We start from the raw sequence: 21216 nt of genomic DNA, 5'->3' as shown, positions 1-21216 counted from the left end.
GCATTCATACAAGCAAACCCACTGGCAATTCAGCAACTCCAGTTAACCTCAGCATATTTTTGGACTGTGGGGGGAAACCGGAGTACCTGGAGGAAGCCCCATGATGACAGAGGGAGAACACGCAAACTCCACACACATGGAGCAAAAAGCAGATACTCAAACGCTGGCCCCAGACATCTGAGACAACTTTGCTAACCACTGTGCCACCCTGCTGCACTGTGAGTTGTCTTTTTAAATTCTAAATACATGTATTGTTTTATTGCCCTGTACAGGGACTGAAAAAAGAGACCTTCCCTATTAGAGAGCAGTTCTAGATTTCTTACTCACTACAGCTGAATTTTCAATGAATGACTGAAAGTTGCATTTATATAGAACACCCAGAGCGCCCCACCTGGATGATGCAGCCATTCTGCGCCAGATTCTCACCACATACAGTAGTAGCTAAAGTGGTGAAACGGCAGGAGAGAATTCACCAATTAGGTAATAGGGGATGATTAGGAGGCCAGATCTGATAGGTCCACAGTGGGCAATTTTAGCCAGGACATCAGAAGTTTGTTTCGCATCAAATACAGTACATCTACATGCTATTTATATTAGGATCCAGCTGATTATTCTATAAAACCTAAGAACAGCTAAAAATGATGTCGCATATTCTTGGACATCTGTGACTCAGCATTCCAGTGCTAACCTAAAAAAAACTTTATTTGGTAGCTTTCTTGTACTGTATTTAAGCGGCTTAGAACTGCAGTGCATTACTTATGTATCTACGTGTTTTTGCACATTTTGACAAACTGCTATTTCAGCAGTTAGTCAAGAGAACTTCCTTCTTGACATCTTTACGCTTCAGTATTACCCACTGGAGATTACCCACGTATGCATGTTTTACAGTGAAGAAGCTGAGAAGACCTGATAAGTATTATTTTATATTTTTACCATATATTTATAATTGAACATAGCATTTTTACATAGGTAAATAAGTAATACTTCTCACAAACAGCACAAAAAATGGTATTAAACAACTATTAAAAATTCTAAACATTACAGTAGACTACAATGTCACTGTAGGATATAGTTCATTTTGTAAACAGTTAATTCACTATGCTTCTCTATATATATACAAGTATGTATATGCTACATGTCTCCTCATGTCTCCTGGGAGTTTTCTGGGGCAGTGAATGTTCCTTTGTCCTATATTACACACCCACAATGCATTTAATAAATTCAATCTAATACAGTAAATGAAAATCTCCGTGCTTCCGATTTTCCCTTAAGCAGACTTTGTTCTGATTGCATTAGCTGCCGGGTACCTGTGCTTTTGCACGATAACTTTACATCACTAACAGTGCTAAGAAAACGCCACAGGCCCTGCTGCTCTCTCCTGAAATAGCACTGATTCCATGAAGCCGTTTCAGGCGTGTCCTTATTCTGCACTGTGAGAATTGACGGATTTACTTGCTATTTATGGCATAGCTCCCATTAGGATATCTAAACTGGATGGCTCAAAACACACTAATGGCAAATAAAATGAAACAGAAGAGACTGCAATTATTTCAACACTTCTGAACCTAAAAATGTTAATAAGAAGGAGGGAAGCGAACGAGGTTCCCATTTCATTTGGTTACATAACATGGCTCCAGAGATCTGACAGATTACCTAGAATACAAAAGGGAGAGTCTATTGCCTCAAAGCACAAAGGACAGCTGAACGTTACATGGACCCTTGGTCCAGCAAGCTTTAGGGCTTGCAGAAATATATACAGTATATATAAAGCAATAAATTTGCACATTTGTAGAGAAAAAATCTGGCTGGAGAATTGTGAAGCATCAATGACAAGCCAGGCTGATTGTGGGAGGGTTGTGTGAGTTAAGGCCATTTGTTTCTCTTAAGGGACTCATTTAAACAAAGTGACTCAGCAGTTGGTTGGTTTGTGCATGATGGGAATTTACAAAAAGCCAACATGGAACGGTTAATTCAACATCCAGACTATTTCAGCGACTCAATAGCAGTAACAACGGAGGTAAATATTTCATCCACCGGGGCTTCCGCATTAATCTGTAGACAGAAAAGAATGTATAATTAGTCAGAATGTTATGCAATCTTTGTTAAGACAGTAGCAAGGCCTGTCAGTTGCAAAATTATGTATTGCTATTGAATGAATCCAAAGTTGTCAGATCCTGTGAGTCCTAACTGCTAACCAGTGGACTTTTAGGATATATTAATGGTCATAACTATTTGCTCTTACATCATGTGCTTGTCTTTATGCAGAAGACCAAAGATAGTTTTAATCCATTCCCTTGGCTATACCCACACCCATGAACTTCACTCTCATTTAATCTTCACTATAGTCCCCCATCTGGATGCTGCTTGAGCCTCTTTAATGAAGTCCAGTTCCTATGGCTCGTGTCCCACCTTCCACACAATTCCACGGCCCTCATAGAAAGTGATGACGGGCTCTGTGGCCTTGTAGTACATCTCCAGTCGCTTCTTCATGGTGGCTTCGTTGTCGTCCGCCCGGCCACTGGTCTCACCACGTTTCAACAGCCTCTGCACCATAGTGTCTTCCTTGGCATCAATGTACAGTACCAAATCTGGGGCCCCAATCTACCAGTTAAAGACATCATTACTCTTGGCAAACCAATTTCACCTACCTATAAAGTTAGATATTTTACTAAAGCATTTCAGGTTAAATAAGTGAATACAGCTCCCCTGCGACTTCAAACTGGCAACCCTAACATTACAAATCTGTAACCAATATCAAACTGTTGTCCCCATTCGACCCTAGTAAACAGCACCTTAATGTAGCTGATGTGACCACGGCCTTCAAACCAGAGGCAATAATGGAAAATAGAATAGAAAATTGTAAAATGCTGTCAGCTGCCATAACTGCTCTTTTCATAAAATTATAGATTATGGTTTATTTCATAAAGAAAAGTAAACACAGCTAGTTTCAGTGGTATACCAGTATTCCTTTCCCAGTCTTCTCTCCACAATAACAAGCCAGGCCAGGTTTCCTGGCAGTGAATGAATGCCACGAGCATTCAGAGTCAGAATTCAGATGAAAGACTGTTCTTAGCTACAATTTGTTCGGAGATCTTTGTCTGCATTGCAACGATTCAGCTACAACAACAAGCAAGCTTTGAAACATTTCTATATAATTCACATTACCTTCCCCCACAAGTGAAAAAGCCATGCTCTCAAACATCCCAACGTCATTTACATTCTAATACCTTCTTCTCAAACTCCTGGCCTTGCTTGACTTCTCGTGGGTAACCATCAATGAGGAATCCTTTGGAGACATCAGCCTTAGCAATCATTGCATCCTTCAGCATGTCCACAACCATGTCCTGTACAGAAACACCCATGGGTCATGCTTCAGAAGCTCGCGTATGAATGACCTTCATAAGCCAGGCTAGAAGTTGGACTTCTATACATTTGAATATTGGGAGAAATGGTCTCAGATTACTTTTCATACAATTATGTATTCAAGTGACCTACACTTAACATGAGTAGCAGAATGCCTCAGAATACACTTGTCATTTCTTAAGTCTTACATTCAAAAACCTCTGATTTACAGAGTCAGCAGTTTGGTTTAGACCAAAACTGTGTGGTTGCGAGCCACATTCTTTCCACGAAACATAGATAACTTGGCAGGAAATAGTCACAGTGTGAATTTAGGGTGAAATTTCCCAGACATCAAGAAGGAAACTTATTTTAAGTGAACTAAGACAGTGTATAAATATGAATCAAAAACCACTATAAAATGCCAACTGAACCACTCAAAATATCTAGAGAAAAAGACAAAAAATAAGCACTACAAAGTAAATACTATTAAACGAACATTGGGACTTGCAGTCTGAATTATGCAAAGGATGGATTTGAACAGGGAAAGGTCAACACAGCAAGCAAGGTATATACACACAGAGATTAGGCTAGCATTCATAGTTTTAGTAGGTAGCACTTCATATGTTTTATATCTTTGGTTTTCAATTTAGTTACTGGCCAGACAAGCTAAATACACTGGCAACTAATACAGCTAAAATGTGTTTTTCTCCTGGAGTCCAACATCTGACTATGGTGGGTGTCAATAGCTTCGCTCACCAAGGGAACCAGCTCTGCCTTCTGCATGATCGCCGACAGCTGCTTGCCCCTTTCCGACCCCGAGTCGACCTCGGAACGGAGTAGGTCCCCCGTGGACAGGTGAGTGTATCCATACTTTGCTGCGACCCTCTCACACTGCGTGCCCTTTCCGGAGCCGGGTCCTCCTGCAGAATAGGAGGGAGGATGAGGAGGCAGGTACAGTGTGACATCACTTAACCACAGGAGCATCCCTGCCATGAAACGTAACCATGGGGGTAACACTCAGACTTACCCACAACAAAGAATATCTTGTGATCCTTAAGTTTATCTGAAAGATATACAGACATACATGTTTTAAAAAATCCAGCTCTGCCAACAGGAGGAAAATGCTCTTGAGATGTAGTCGGTATCACAGAACACAGCACCAAAATCACAAGTATTCAGTAATAATTATGTACAAATTATGTGCTAGATTTCAATTAAGCACCATTGTGAAAGGTAATACTGCCCTAAATGGGGAGAGATTTGTAGGGCTGAGATGATTGAAAGTTTCAAAGGCTTGAAAACTCGATTTGGAACGCAGAAGTGTTCATTCAGAAATGAGGTGCTGAGGTCATGGATGGAACCAAGATATGAAAATTTCCTATAAAATCTGAATAACATTTCACATTTCAACCACATTGTTTTCCATGTTGGTGTGGCAGTGTCATTAAATGTGCACAGTTTTATACTGCAGCTTACAACTACCCAATTGGTGTCTGAATTACTTACATCTACAAATTGTTATTTTAACTGGTATTACCCATATTATGCCCTATGCATTTTCCTCCAATTAAAAGTTTTGACAGTTAACTACAATTCAGATTTCTTCCACAAGGTGTCAGTATTCTCTGAAATTAGTGAATTTATAGTGACTTGTCATAAAGCAGACACCTGTAAAAGTAGACTATTCAATACTAGCTGATTAGCATAATTTGCAGATAGTATATGTTACTCAATTTCTGCAGCAATACCTATTTCTATCCAAGTTCCATTTCAGTGATAAGTCAGTCATGTACAGTACATGAAAAACAATACCATACCATCTTCTAGTTATCAGAAGTGAAGAACTCATTTTAAATATTATAGTTACAAAAGAGACAAGATATACTGTAAGTAACAGAGGAATGCAAATACAGAATGAGGTTAAATATTTTATCTAATTTTCTTACATTCATGATAGCATACTGAACAGTGCATCATTCCAGATGAGAATAAATTTCCTGACATCACAGAGATATAAAATGGCTCAGGTTACTTTTCTGATGCTACTCTGGCTTGTCTGAGAATTCATGAATGAGTCCTAAAGGATAATTACCTGTCACGGCAATCTGCTCTGTGAAGAGCAATCCTTGGCCCTGAAACAATATTAGGAAGAACCAGTCACACAGACTTGTGATTAGTGATCAGAAATGAGACGGATCTGGATCCTGACTGCAAGGCCAACTTCAGTGAAACGACGAAGCAGCCATGTGCAGTAAGAAGGTACCTGCATGGGAATGTAGAATGATGGACTTCAAATTGGACTTCAAACCCTCCCCAGATTGATGGACAGCAGCAATTGCTTCTCTAAGATCATTGCTGATGTCTTTCCTCCTTGGCATTGAGCTGACCCACACCGGAATCCACCAGAGCAACAACTGCCAAAGCTTCAGCTTTTATAGAGCTGATCACACTGGCTGATGATCAGTTTATCAAGAGCATTTGATTAGCAGCATCTGACTGCTACTCACCCTCTTCATTTGTCACACGCCGCTTCTGTATTTTGGCCTAGTTTTTGTTGAATAAATAATGACACAGTGTAATATGTCATGTGTTGTTCATCTTGTATTCAAATAATTTTAAGATTTGCTAAGGACCAGATCTTTTATTTAATTATGTTCTGATACATAAAACCTTACAATTGAATGAGGGTGTACTTTCTTTTGCACACGACTGTCTGTACACACACACACACACACACACGTGCATGTGTGTGTGTGTGGATTAGGTTTATATTACATTCTGGGGACCAAATGTCCCCTGTAGTGTGATAAAACCTGTTATTTTGATGTTGTGGGGAACATCTTTCAGGTCCCCAGAAAAATCTGTGAATGTAATCAAAAAAATAAAAATGGCAGAAGTCTCGTATTTAGTTTGGTTACTTATGGTTAAGGTTAGGGCTGGGTGGGGGTTAAGGTCCTCATGCTGGGATAAGATTTTTCCCCATAGAAGTGACTTGAGTATTCCCACAAAGATATAATTACAAACCTGTGTGTGTGTGTGTGTGTGTGTGTGTGTGTGTGTGTGTGTGTGTGAAAGAGAACAGTACGTAGTTCCTTGAATTTTCTTCTTACAGCCCTTTTCTGAAAAACATTATAAAGAACATCTTTTCCTGGCTACTGCATCGTAGATTAAACTAATCTTTCCTTGTCTGATAGCAAATAGTATAATGTACACTATTTTGATACTAGTACTGAACATATAGGCATGATGAAGCTGTTGAAATGGTCGCTGTGTGCTCATCCATAAAAGTGTGCTGTGTTTCCGTAGTTATGTCTAAAGATACCTGAAGGGGAAACTGTGGCTTAGTGTCAAGGCCATAAGTATAATATATATTGGGGGTGACACATACCCCCCAATATTCAGATGTGCTCACAGTGTCCCCACCCTCTCCCCCAATATATATTATAATTACGGTCTTGGTCCCCCCCCTACAGCCTTGCTTAGTGACACACTGCACGCTGACAGCAGTACATAAGTCTGCCACTAGATGGCACTCTACACATTCACTCATGTTATTCTTAACACACTTATTATAGTATTAAATATGTTTTATCAGGAATCTGTTTAGTCTATCTAATGTTTTGTGTGGATGATCATGCATATTTAAAGAAACAATTACTTTTTTTTTTGCTTGCAAACATGAAGCGGAAACAGTTGTGGCAGCCTGTCTATACTCAGTCGTTCCTTGAATGTGTGTGTACTATAAAAAACATATTAATGAGATTCCAGGATAAGCAGAAGATTTTTCCAGAAAGTCAAAGTGAAAGACAAAAGTATGTAGTTCCTTGAATTTTCTTACAGCCTTTTTCTGTAAAACATCTTCAAAACAGGCTTTTCCTGGCTATGGGATCTTAGACTAAACACAACTATAGAGTTTCCTTGTCTGATTTTGGAGTCCAAATAGCCTTCAGTCCTTGATTCAGGAAACTCACTGGCACACACTTCTGACTATTTTCTGTCGATTTCTAGTAATACCATGACTCTGCTATGCGGATGACAAACCTGGAGCAGATAACGGAGCAGGAAAAGCAGGGCAGTCTGATGGGATTTCCTTTGTGAGTCTCTACAGTGAGTCTCTATTCCCCTAGCAGACTGTAGCTGGCCCCTCAGCCCTCCAAAGCACCATCTAATTATGCTGCTGAGTCGGAAATGAGCTTGTTCAGGTAAGACGCCATGTGGCGGCCTGTCTAGCTCAAAGACAATGAGAAAACGCACCGTTTGAATTCCCCTCTGTGCATACTGACCTCTCTCAGCAATGAGCCTGTGGTGCCCTATCCGGTACGGCAATCTGGATCCTGTCGCTTAAAGCGACATTCCCTACCTCCCACCAGCCCTGCCTCTTCTTCCTATTGCTTTTTTTATATTGTTCGGGCGGCTTGTGCTACCGTGCATTGTGGGAAAATGAGAGGAAAAGGAAGAATGGATGGCCCGGGGTGGAGGGCCCTATGTCTGTGGTTTGCAAGCGTTCTTCCACAGCACGGGGCTGGGGGGTGGCAGGCATGGGCTACAGCGAGCCACGTTCCTGCTTCGCTTCCAAACCGTGGCTCCTTTAACAGACCGAATCAGTTGCCACTTCCTCCATAAGCGCAGTGCACTACCCCACGCTCCACACTGATCCGGATTTCCATGTTAGCTCTCCTGTCGGCCCCAGAGATGATCATAATCGGCTTGTGGCTCAATCTGCTGTAAGAATGTCATGTGTGCAGGCTAGAGAGGAAATATGCGCAGCACCGGTGTCGTTAGGTCACAGCTGATGCATTTCTAGGCTGGAAGCGGAGTATTGGGAGCCCTGGGACGGGCAGGGTCGGTGCTAATTAAGGCTTGAGGACGGGCCTGCTGGTGCTGCCTTCTCACCTCTCCCGGGGCTTCTGGTCTTTCCACCTCCCCATCATCTGGTTGAAGAGCATCTCTGTCAGTTATACCTGCAACATAAACAAAGTATCATTTCAGGACACAACTGCACTGAAAACACTATTTGCAAATTTATTTCCTTCATTTTTTTAGGAATGAGGTCATTAGACTCATAAAAATCATATTTAATATGAACACTAAGTTATATACATATAAGCACACAGTCTGATTTCAGCCTCATTAGCCTCTCAGTTCCAGTCCTCTGCCATAACTGGGAGATCCAATTCACTTTACTTACCAGTATCTCCATTGGGAAAGAGCCTCTCCAACACTACAGCTCTGATATCAGCGAATATCTCATCCTCATCTCGCTCAGCATCAATCTGGACAAAAAGTGTAGGTGGGACAGAAGAATTCATAGCGCTATACCCATGGTGACCAGCAGGGGGCTGTGTGTTATCTAATGCAATTTGTATATGTGGTCTGAATGCTAAATTATTTTGCCTCAGGCAGCGCAGTTCTATGCTATAAAAACAAATTACAAGAATAAACAAATTTTGCAATTACGTGAAAATGCAAGAGGCTTAGAGAACAAACAAGGCCAATCGGCAAAATTAATCAGCCATCCGACGTGTTTTGTACATGTAAGGCTTACAGCATTTTCTGACCATTTTCTGTGGATGACTGTTACCATGACAACAAACTTCAAAGCTACTCAGTTATTTATTGTTTATCATATAAATATTATATTAATACAGGTAGTAATATATTTATAAACATAGAAGTGAAATAGATAAAGTAATGGAATGGACCATAACTAATTCAACACATGTTCTATATGTTGTTCTTTACCAAATGAAACACTATGAAACAACCTGTCAATTTTCACCAAGATTCACGACTGACTGCCTTAAATGGTAAAATAATGAGCCTTATAATGAAAAAGGGGCTGTGAGAGTACAGTATGTGAGTATTACCCTCACGATCAGTCCTCTCTCCTGATAGTACTTGGCGATCAAAGTGATATTCTGCTTGAAAGTTTCCAGCCGCCTCTCGATGGCGTGGGCATTGTCATCAGGGCGTCCCTGCAGGGCTGCTCTCTTCTCCAGACGCTGGCGGAGCTGTTGATTGGAGCAGGCTAGTAATACCACCAAGTCCGGGGAGCCAATCTGGAGGTGAAGAGTGAAGAAAGTATTTGCAGTCAGAATATAAATAAGGATCATATTTTAGCTGTATTACTGTTTCTATGTTCAAATACTGTTGTGTTTTTCAGGTATAAAGCCTGTAATTCTACCTGTTCCTCGAAGGTAAAGGCCTGAGATATCTCACGGGGGAAGCCATCCACGATGAAGCCCTCGGCACCCTGCCTCTTGATGAACTGGTGCTTGAGCTCCTCAATGGTTGTGTCCTGGAAAAAGAAAACTGGTAAATGAGCAGCCATTGCCTAGGGCTGCAACAAGATCCTAACAGCTTAGCACTTTTGCACCATATCGCCAAATGCATAGCACAGCACCAGTCAAATAGCATATCGCCAAATGCATAGCACAGCACCAGTCAAATAGCACATCACCAAATGCATAGCTCAGCACCAGTCAAATAGCACATCGCCAAATGCATAGCTCAGCACCAGTCAAATAGCACGTCGCCAAATGCATAGCTCAGCACCAGTCAAATAGCATATCGCCAAATGCATAGCACAGCACCAGTCAAATAGCATATCACCAAATGCATAGCACAGCACCAGTCAAATAGCACATCACCAAATGCATAGCTCAGCACCAGTCAAATAGCACATCGCCAAATGCATAGCTCAGCACCAGTCAAATAGCACATCGCCAAATGCATAGCTCAGCACCAGTCAAATAGCATATCGCCAAATGCATAGCACAGCACCAGTCACACAGTATAACCCCAAATACGCATAGCAGCAAATGCATAGCATAGCAGCACATTTACAGCCTAGCAGAGTCTCATACTGTACCTGTGGTGCTAGTTCCCCATTTGCAATGATCTGAGCAATTAACTCCCATTTCCTATCACTGGGAGCATGGTGCAGCAGTTGGTTCCGTAAGATTTCTCCCACCGAGATGCTCTCATAATTATAGTGGCGTGCCATTTTGGAGGTCTGGGTGCCCTTCCCACTACCCGGCCCACCTGGTGAAGGGAAAGCAAAGATGTGGTCGAAATGGGGTCAACCAAGACCCCCAAAAACCATTTCGACACACATTTTCTGTGGCTCTAATGACAAGACTCACCTATAACAAAAATGATCTGTGGCCGGGGTTTGGAAGGACCAAAGACGTCATATTCCTGAATCAAGCCAGAAGTCTCAGTCATGTCGGAATCACTTTCAATTGAATACTGTGCCTGGATAGGGGGTAGCCGTTCATATCTGCGGTATGGACCTATCCCGGGGCCTGGGCCAGATTCTGTGTGGACAGGAATAAATGCCCAACATAGAGATTAGATGTGCATTAGCCTTAATAATTTAGATATCTGCACTCATTCAATATTTAATAGTAATTAAATCAAAGATTCCAATATATGTAGATTGCTTCTTGCATCACCCAATATTTTAAATTAATTCTCACCTAAAAAAAAACTGTTATCTCAAAGCTGAAAGGTTTTTTAATTAAAAAAAAAACCATGGAATATAAAAATCTTACAATATTCATTAATCCTTCACCTTCAAATGAACTCTTATTCACACCTATGGACAATTAGGCAACTCCAATTCACTATAGTACATTTTTTTGACTGTGGGGGGGGGGCATGGAAAGAACATGCAAGCTCCACACACATGGAGCCTGGCCAGACACTCGAACCTTGGCCCAAAAGGTGTGAAGCATCAGTGCCAGCCTGACCAGACTATTCTATATTCAAAAATAAGGTGTTTGGCTATATAAAGGCAATTCAGTAGAGAGTGGTTACCTTTACAGCCAAGAACTCACCCGACCTTGAAGCAACCTTTCTGCCCTGGCCTACACTGAGAGGGGGCAAAGGTCGCCGCTCAGGGGTAATGAACGTGTCCCAGGACACACGCTCTGGCCCCCCGAGTTCCCGCACTTTCTGCAGGCAGCCTTCCAGGAAGAGCACAGGGTCCTCCGGCCGGTGGTACATCAGTCCAGTCAGCATGCTCTGCCAGGGAGTGAGGACACACATCAGGAGACCATTCGCGCCAAAGGGTGCTTCTGATCTCCGTGTAGAAACATGCAGAAACATCCCAGTGTTCAATAGCGGCTTCTAGAACATCACAACCTCCATTACATCATAAACGAGGTAGACGGTGGATTCGAAAAACTTACAGTATTACTGTTATTAACATAAGGGCAAAATAGGCTGTTAATTAAAATAAGTAAAAATAAAGTAAATTAAACTATCACAGGCTTTCAAAAGGTGAAACTGAATCTGTCCCTCAATCACTCAGGAAACTCAAGGTTTCCCATTTCCTGTATGAGTAAACAAGCAAGCAGAAATCAGATACTTGTGAGAGCCACTGCTTCCACAGACAAAAAGGCTTTATAAACCCTGTATTTAGAACTTAATTACACATACCTGATATGCTGGTAAAGGACTATATTTTGCATTTTATACTACAATGACGATGCCTTATACACGGGGAGGAATGCATTAACATATCACTCTTAATATTCATTGGAATATGAAACATGAAAATATTATTGGGTACATTAATTTTAATTTAAATGTTTCATAACTTCTATATTATTTATATTAGCAATGAATACTTATATGGTCCTTCTTTTACTCCCTGAAAGTATCCCTGAAAAAACAAATTAGCTGCTATATCTTGCTATTATATTTCATTGAAAAATCAGGCTTTATCCAGATTAAGATTTTAGTACTTCACAAAGGTATTTAACCAAATCATTTTAGGTTTAAAATCATATATAGAAGCTCGTATACATTAAGGAAATATGTCAGCAGTAATTCCACCCCCAGAGTCTCGCTACGTTTCTGGTTTTCTTCCTGTGCTGACTGCTTCACCCCAGTTGAGCCTCAAAATGGATATGCAACAACTCCGAGGATTAGCTGTGAAAGTGAGAAGGAAGCAGGGATTGTCCTCTGTGTTCTGGAAAGAAATGCTGGGTGAAGGAGAGGTCAGACAGGAAAGGGAATGGAAATGCGCCAACCATGTGGTACGAGGAAACAAAGTTATTACTGGAATGCACAATTTAGACTGGAACCAGTTATGAAGTTAAGAAGACTGTTACTAAGATAAGGAGGCTATGTGCGTTACACCTGTGAGTCTGGAGACTCTATAGTCTGGGTTAATTATACTATATTAAACGCATAAATATATTACTATATCTACTCCATTTATGATTATAAAACACAATACTCCCCAAGAAATACATTGTTCCATAACACCTCTTTTTGAAAAGCTGGTCATTCTAACAGCTACGAATAATTGACATGTATTCAGAAAATCAACAGTAAGGCTATAGTTTTTTTTTTTTACTTAAGTAGTAATAGATATTCCACGGTTTCTCATAACCACCAATGCAGTGATCCGCAAGCCTATAACACCTGAATAGCGTAGAGTAATTTTCGATTGTGGGAGGAAACTTGAATCAACATCATGAAATAACAAAATCTATAGCAGTGTCTCCCAATCAGGTTCTCGGGGACCCACAGGCAGTGCACGTTTTTGCTCCTTCCCAGGTCCCGGTAGGGAGCAAAAATGTGAACTGTCTGACAGGGAGCTCAGATGGAGCAAAAACATTAACCGACTGTGGGTCCCCGAGGACCAGATTGGGAAACACTCATCTATAGGAACCAAACGATACCACTGTTTACGCAAGTTCAGTTGATAAAATAAGATAGCAGTATTGCAAGGGACGAGTCCGGCCAAAATGAACATTAAAATAGCTGTGGGGAAAGTTGGAAAGTGGCCCCACGCCTCCTGAGTTGTGTGTATTATTCCCTGTCGGCTCTCTGTGAGCGTGGAGCTTGAAGTTTCTCCCTGTGTTTGTGTGGGTTGCCTTTGGTTTCCTCTCAGTCTAAAAACAAGCTGTTACGGAAAATGGATGGATGGATATTAAAACAGGCAACCACTCACTGTAGGTCAGCCCAGTGAGCTTCAAAAGAAGCTCTAATCCCTTATCTCTCTCTCTCTCTGTTTTTCACTGCGTAAGAGCGTAAGCAAGCAAATTGAAAATAAAAAAAAATCTCGAATTGCGTTTTCAGTGCTCTTATCAAATGAGTTGAACAGCTTTCAGTCCTCAAACAACAATTATCAACTAATCCTAGATTAATCTTCTAAAATGTCAGAAAATGTAAAATATGGAACAGGAAATACAGGATGCTGAAAAGGTGAATTTGCCATCATTTTCAGGAGAGGGGAACATCTCGTCCATCAACAACATACCCACAACATATCCACAACATGCGCACAAAGCTACCTCAGGAGGTACTATTTTTCAGGGCTCAACTTACTCTACCTGTATCATCACCTCATTCTGGCAGAGTGTGAGAGTAATGAGATGACCAGGGGTAAGAGACAGAGTGAAAACTAATTGCAAATCACTGCTCTATTCATTGCTTCAAGTCTGAATTCTGATTTCCAAAGCCACCCAGAAAGGACAGAGCTCTATAAACAAAGAGAGAATCTCCTCCTTCAATTCATTTCTTCTTGAGATGCAAATACCCTGAATATCATAGCTAAGTATTTACATGTTAATTCACTATAGAAAAGGCACAAGCAAATGAATAAATAACAAGCCGAATACTTAACATGGAGAAAATAAACAGAGTTCATCTTGATCTACTTTCATCACTAAAATAAACTTGAAGTCTGTTAACAGGATTGCAGAAGGCCGATTTTACTTTATTTCGAGCGTTACGTTGTACTGAGTGCCCCCCTTCCAGTACATGCTAATTCAAAAGAGCTACGCAGCACAGCACAGTGACAATCTGTTCATTTAGCAAAATGTAGGCATCTAAATTCTATGAAAAGAAAAGAATAAAAACCATCTATTGATGAAACACAATGTGCAGAAGCCATTAAGAGGAAAAAATCGAAGTAGTAGTACACCAGTAGTAAAGAGACTGGTCTAGAGGTATCCAACAGTAAGACATTAAATGTCTTACATACGACATCCCACCACCGACACAGTCCACATATTCATATCTGTATGGGGACTCTCATTCATTTCATTTCTCATTCATTTATATGGGCATAACCCTAATTCCAGTTACCTTAATGCCAACCCAGCCCTAACTTCAACCATAAGTAACCAAAGAAAATACAAGACTGTTGGCATTTTTTTATTGCATTCACAAGTCTTTCACAGAAAAATGTCCCCACAAAGGAAAAAAGTTATAGGTTTTTATCACAAGTGGGAAAATCTAGTCCCCACGATATAAGAATCACACACACACACCCTGGCTGGCTTAAGCACAATCCAGCCAGTATTCTGGCTCAGGATACACCTACATCAGATCATCCCCTTGGGATCAGCATCTTTTATCTTACCAGAGAGAACATGCCTGCATCTCCACATTAGATAAAATATTCCCAGTAGAAAGAACATCATGTAAATAACGTGGTATAAAGCAGAAGGACCAATGTGAAACAGTCTATTGATGTGGCATTCATCAACCTGCTGATGGGTCATCTGGAGTTCATGTGAGACCCACAGAACTTCTACTTAACTGCATATTTTAGTAAAGGAACAACAAGACTGATAAAAGCTGAGTCCGTTACTTATCATAGTAAACCTCAATTTACCTCACTAACCTAACTTCCATGTCATTGAACCATTGAAAATCTACAACCCAAAAACCTGAACAAAAAAATATGCAGCATCAATGAGTTGCAGGTAAATTCAACAAGATCACGAGCTCACATGCCCTAAGAACAAAACTGCAGATTGATTCACCTTCAGAAATAACACAACACAAAGCTATGGGAGTCCTGGGAAGCCAATGGCAGAGTTTTTGGAAATCAGACAGAGGCAGGGGAAGCATAGTAAGTTGTAAATATGTAGTATTTTTCATGGTAAAAAATAGGATTACTACATAATCACACCGTAGTAAGGCAGAAAATCACTCTGACTGACCAATTGCTTTTAGTTAACAAAAATCTCAATGCAAACCCAGAATTCTGAAGCGCCTCTTCATATGTTACGTTCCTGTCACCCCTCAAAGCCCTTCACCTTGCACTCACAAAGCAAAGGAATGTAACAGCTGATTTATAGGTACGGCCAAGCCATTGAACACCTCAGGCTATTTTGTCCTCGTCAATATATAAACTTTAACAAACTCTAAATACATGTTTCTCTTTCACAGCAAAACCTTGACACAGGGATAGCTTGAGTATAAAAACATGGCTGGGTGAAGAAAGACTAAAGACAGATATAATTTGTAAGAGAATATAATATTTAATCTTACAGGAAAAGAAAGGTATTCTGTACTTAAGGTTTAATACCTTTAGAACACAAAGCAAACGCTTATGCAACAGAAGTGTACTTTGAACAGCTTGACCTGGAATCTAATGAAGGATAGAAGTAGTCTAGAAAAATGCAATTTGCATATATACCTCTCATTGAGTCCTGTGTATAAATTACAATAATGCAAAATCCAAAAAATCTCCCTTTGCTTTTCCCTTCCCCCACTAGACAAGGTTTAATGTTTTGTCCGTCCTTCATACAGAAAACAACCAAATACTGCAAGTAATAAGAAAAGGAGAGGAGGGAGGAGGAGCGAGAAAAGTCCCTGATCAAGTGACCAAAACTCCCCAGCAGACAGGCACAAGCATATAGATTTCAGTTACTCTGCCTGGTTCTAAACACGGGTAAAGGTGCAGTTACCATCACAACCTTCTGAGAGCTGTTAACTGTTGTAACAAGGACTTCTTTCGAGATGCAGACACCGATATTCTTTGTCATTTCACTTCCGGGTTACTGTAATGTAATTGTTTAAAATAATTTTTCACCTTTGCCTATATTGGAAAAAAAACTTATGTAGAAAAATCGAGGAGGCCTGCACAGCACTGGTGCACGGCTAGGAGGCCTGCACAGCACTGGTGCACGGCTAGGAGGCCTGCACAGCACTGGTGCACGGCTAGGGGGCCTGCACAGCATTGGTGCACGGCTAGGGGGCCTGCACAGCATTGGTGCACGGCTAGGGGGCCTGCGCAGCATTGGTGCACGGCTAGGGGGCCTGCGCAGCATTGGTGCACGGCTAGGGGGCCTGCGCAGCATTGGTGCACGGCTAGGGGGCCTGCGCAGCATTGGTGCACGGCTAGGGGGCCTGCGCAGCATTGGTGCACGGCTAGGGGGCCTGCGCAGCATTGGTGCACGGCTAGGGGGCCTGCGCAGCATTGGTGCACGGCTAGGGGGCCTGCGCAGCATTGGTGCACGGCTAGGAGGCCTGCGCAGCATTGGTGCACGGCTAGGAGGCCTGCGCAGCATTGGTGCACGGCTAGGAGGCCTGCGCAGCATTGGTGCACGGCTAGGAGGCCTGCACAGCATTGGTGCACGGCTAGGAGGCCTGTGCTCCATTGAGAAATATAGGTGCCAGAAACTCTGATGAGATGAAGGTCCACAGAAAAGCACATTCATTAGCTTATACATTATTCACATTTATGCCGCAAAAGCTTAGGAGATTACAAGTCAAAACATGAGGAGAACAAGAGATGGCAGAACCATCAGTCATCAATGTCTCGTGCGAGACGAAAACCATCCTTCTCACCCTAAAAACCACAAAATAGTCATTTTTTAACATGTAACATAATGATACAGCATTCATGTACAGGTCTACAACCACCACTATAAAACCGTATATACTTTTTCAAATACTAAAGGACAAATCAAATGCACAAAATGTTTCTTTAAATCTTCTATATATTTTTTTCTTTGTCACAAGAAACTTTTAAAGAAACAAGCAATTTGCACAAGCACATAGGAGTGCTTCACTTTACTGGTCCCATCTTGCTCTCCATAGCATGAGGGGGGGTCACAGCACAGGGTCAGCTAACGTGCAGCACCCCTGCAGCTGGGGGTTCAGGGCCTTGCTCAAGGTCCCACAGATGTGACGGTTCTGCCAAGTGCAAAGCTTCATCCGCTCACCACCGCAAAGGGAGGAATGGGGAAGTTTAAGCCTGTTATCTTCTGATCACAAGACAGACACTTGGCCATTTGGCCACTTTCCATTTAGCTATTGTAATTAAAGTACTATTCAATAAATTATTGTTTAAACCATCATTCATCCATTTTCCACCTGGTTATCCTAGTCGGCGTTAAGTGGAGTCCATCACAGAGCTGGGGTACTCCCTGGGCGGGATGCCAGTCCATCACAGAGCTGGGGTACTCCCTGGACGAGATGCCAGTCCATCACAGAGCTGGGGTACTCCCTGGACGGGATGCCAGTCCATCACAGAGCTGGGGTACTCCCTGGGCGGGATGCCAGTCCATCACAGAGCTGGGGTACTCCCTGGGCGGGATGCCAGTCCATCACAGAGCTGGGGTACTCCCTGGGCGGGATGCCAGTCCATCACAGAGCTGGGGTACTCCCTGGACGAGATGCCAGTCCATCACAGAGCTGGGGAACTCCCTGGGCGGGATGCCAGTCCATCACAGAGCTGGGGTACTCCCTGGACGGGATGCCAGTCCATCACAGAGCTGGGGTACTCCCTGGGCGGGATGCCAGTCCATCACAGAGCTGGGGTACTCCCTGGGCGGGATGCCAGTCCATCACAGAGCTGGGGTACTCCCTGGGCGGGATGCCAGTCCATCACAGAGCTGGGGTACTCCGTGGACGTGATGCCAGTCCATCACAGAGCTGGGGTACTCCCTGGGCGGGATGCCAGTCCATCACAGAGCTGGGGTACTCCCTGGACGAGATGCCAGTCCATCACAGAGCTGGGGTACTCCCTGGACGAGATGCCAGTCCATCACAGAGCTGGGGTACTCCCTGGACGGGATGCCAGTCCATCACAGAGCTGGGGTACTCCCTGGGCGGGATGCCAGTCCATCACAGAGCTGGGGTACTCCCTGGATGGGATGCCAGTCCATCACAGAGCAGGGGTACTCCCTGGGCGGGATGCCAGTCCATCACAGAGCTGGGGTACTCCCTGGGCGGGATGCCAGTCCATCACAGAGCTGGGGTACTCCCTGGTCTATTGCAGGACACATGCACACATGACAGGCAATTCAGAGATGCCACTTAGCCTAAGTGCATGTCTTTGGACTGCCAGAGGAAACCAGAGTATGTGGAAGAACACAGGGTAGTATACTGTATGCAAATGGCGAACACACAGAGAGCAGAGGTGGGATTTAAATCCCCAACACCAGAGGCCACCATATTCCTTAAACAATAAGAATAAATTCCATATAATCAACACTGCCCAAAAGCTCTCCCCTTTATTTCCTCAAGTCATCGTTTGTGCTCTTCACTGTAGTCTTTGCAGAACCTTCCCAACTTTTTCAATAACTCCACTGCCTGTCTAAACAAGAGCATTGAGTTACTCACGGCAAATTAATTCTCGTTGCCTTGGTTACAACCAGGCAACTGTACAGTATGCACCTTGGCCTAAACTTTGGGGCTGCTATATAAATTATGAAAACTGTTGGCTCTGGCCCTTTTCCTCCACTGTGCCATGGTGTTTTTTTCTTTTTTTTAATAAGTCAAACAGCTGCCATAAAACAAAAGAAGAATATCAAAATGATGGTATAATGCAATATTTTCCACTGACTAGTACAACAGGAGAAACAAGTAAATTTCCCAGCAGACACAACGTGTTACATAATCAGAAAAGAAAAATGTCTGCTCACTACTCATGTGGAACACTATTTAATATGGAGAACCAAATGGAACGAAACAGATGTCCCACTTAGTCTTATGTGCTACACCAGACCCAAGGAGCTTGGGGACCTGACATTCCAGCCAGCCAAGCAAATTATTATGGTATTTAATCCTGATAAAATTCATACTGCTTTTGTGCCAGAACACCTGATTTACACAGGACTGCGGAATGAATCCCAATGTAGGGAATATGGCCACTTCTCATTCCTCTCCTAAGGAAAACCTTAAGTCTTGGTTGCCTTACAATTACCCTCTTCTGCTTGGGTGTCTCCATGGTTTCAGAAGCCTCATCTCCCCCATAATTGTTAGAGTGGAACCCATGCAGCAATTATTGCTTTTATTTTCCAGGCCAAGTAAGGGCTTGTATTACTCATCCTCCTTCAAGCCCATTAGCCATGCAAACTCTGTGCACACAATCGCCCTCCATGAATACATTTGAACACACACTCTCACTCACATAAAGTTGTTTAAACATACATACCTTAAACCACCGAATATCTTAAAATACATAAGCTAACATATTTTATTCAAGTAAAAGGCTCATTTTATTTCCCTTCTTTGCACAATATTAGTTGTGTCCAATGGTATTATACCTGCCATCTTATCTATAATGTTATAAGCCAAAGGCTTATACAAGTTATGCAGTAGTTGACCAGCTTAACATGGTGGAAGTGAAATAACCAAGTCTGCAGTCTCTGGGATCAAACTCCCAAATTCTGTCAAGACTATTAGTAAAAATGCTGTGAAGAAATTAACACAAGACTTGGATGAGTCCTAATCTCCATCTTCAAGTGCACTTAGATTAGCTGTGCATGTCCTGTCCTATTGTGTGCCGTCTCCTAAAATTAAATGGTATGAGGTATCACATCTGTTACATAACTCACTCAAGACAGTTGCCCAGAGGCTAAAGGCAGACATGAATAATAACCCTTGAATAAAAACCTAAGCCTTTGTTCTGGCTTTTATCCTTCACTTGTGTTTTCAGATGCACTCCAAGCAAACTGGATGGTCACCACAGGATGTGAGCCTGACATAGTGTCAATAAACTTTGCTTTTTGTAAAACACCACAGGAGATCTGTATTTAAGTACTACACTAACGCCTACATTACAAAAAACAAAGACATAGTCATTTAGTCGTTTGGGGGCAAACATGTTTCCCGATCAGCGTGGTATTCTATTAATCTGTTAATGTGCTACTTATAGTTTTTATGTTATCTTTTAGCTTTTAGAATGTAAGATCTTACATACATTTTATACCGGCATGGTACGTAGTTTACGACACTCGGGAACACTTTTCCCGCACGTTTAACGAAAGGTCTTCCATGTTAGAAAAAAGAGTTTGTTGTGTAACACTGTTTACTTAACTAGGAAAAATCAACCAAATAAATTCTAGTAACAAGCAACCCAAGTGGCATACTGTACTATCTAATACTACACATTTAATTTTCGATTTGAAATATGCAATATCTGCACTAAAGATAATGTGGATCAGGATCAGGGTCCGGTTGTTCAGCATAAAACCAGTGACTGTAAACGTGCACACCAGCTATTCGTGTAAAATCGCATCTTTTTGATCATTCTGACCAGTAGTTACAATTGAATATATCACCATTAAATTTCAGAAACTATCGTGAAGTCAAGCATAGTGAAGTACTACAGTAATACTGTATATAATGCACTTATCGTAAAAGCGCATGTTTTTCATTTTTAAAAGCAGAAGAAGAAGCATATACCTCGAACAGCTGCGGGATCTCACGTTTGGAAAGGTATTCTTTGGCATCCGTAGTATTCATCTTTCTTTAACCCTCTGCTTCGTGTTCGTCGGCGATTTGAGAAGCGGAACAAAACTTGACCAAAATGAAGAAGTTAAAAGCTTGTAGTTTCCTCACTTGTCAAATCCACGATCGTGAGCGCAAATATGCACCGATGCATTCTACTGTAGATAGTGCTGTGTTCACATCAAATTTATTTATCATTTTTTTGTATTATTCAGAACCATAGGTATTCAAAACAGGATGCAAGCCATCGGTGCATCAAACGGGGAATTTACAAATGGACTTTGACGATTTTAACCAGCTACATGTTGCTTCCCCCAAAAGAATCGCACTAGCGTAACACAAACCAAGAGGTCTTGGTAGAGACCACCCCCTCGACTG

At 42.0% G+C, this 21216-nt stretch overlaps 1 protein-coding gene across 1 annotated transcript; it reads right to left on the bottom strand.

The window, feature by feature from the left end:
- Window positions 1–903: 903 nt before the first annotated feature.
- ak5l (adenylate kinase 5, like) lies at window positions 904–21200 on the bottom strand. The gene is made up of 14 exons (XM_023809606.2): window positions 20794–21200; window positions 11184–11370; window positions 10488–10661; window positions 10214–10386; window positions 9527–9640; window positions 9210–9401; window positions 8531–8615; window positions 8236–8303; window positions 5435–5474; window positions 4370–4405; window positions 4099–4262; window positions 3228–3344; window positions 2410–2601; window positions 904–2052 (listed from the first exon to the last, which is right to left on the bottom strand). The coding sequence occupies exons 1-14, from the start codon at window positions 20851–20853 to the stop codon at window positions 1984–1986; spliced, it is 1671 nt and encodes a 556-aa protein (XP_023665374.1). The 5' UTR covers window positions 20854–21200; the 3' UTR covers window positions 904–1983.
- Between the last annotated feature and the right edge of the window lie 16 nt (window positions 21201–21216).

This window comes from Paramormyrops kingsleyae, chromosome 2 (assembly GCF_048594095.1).
Source record: "Paramormyrops kingsleyae isolate MSU_618 chromosome 2, PKINGS_0.4, whole genome shotgun sequence".
Lineage (NCBI taxonomy): Eukaryota > Metazoa > Chordata > Actinopteri > Osteoglossiformes > Mormyridae > Paramormyrops > Paramormyrops kingsleyae.
Note: the sequence above shows the minus strand (reverse complement) of the source record. Positions and strands in the feature narration are given on the sequence as shown.

Excerpts from the sequence above, each read along its gene's own strand:
- ak5l (XM_023809606.2), bottom strand. The coding sequence starts at position 20,853 with ATGAATACTACGGATGCCAAAGAATACCTTTCCAAACGTGAGATCCCG. Across the intron at positions 9,402-9,526 it reads CCTTTACCTTCGAGGAACAG|ATTGGCTCCCCGGACTTGGT; the intron begins GTAGAATTACAG and ends CTTCACCTCCAG. Across the intron at positions 4,406-5,434 it reads AGAGCAGATTGCCGTGACAG|ATAAACTTAAGGATCACAAG; the intron begins GTAATTATCCTT and ends TATATCTTTCAG.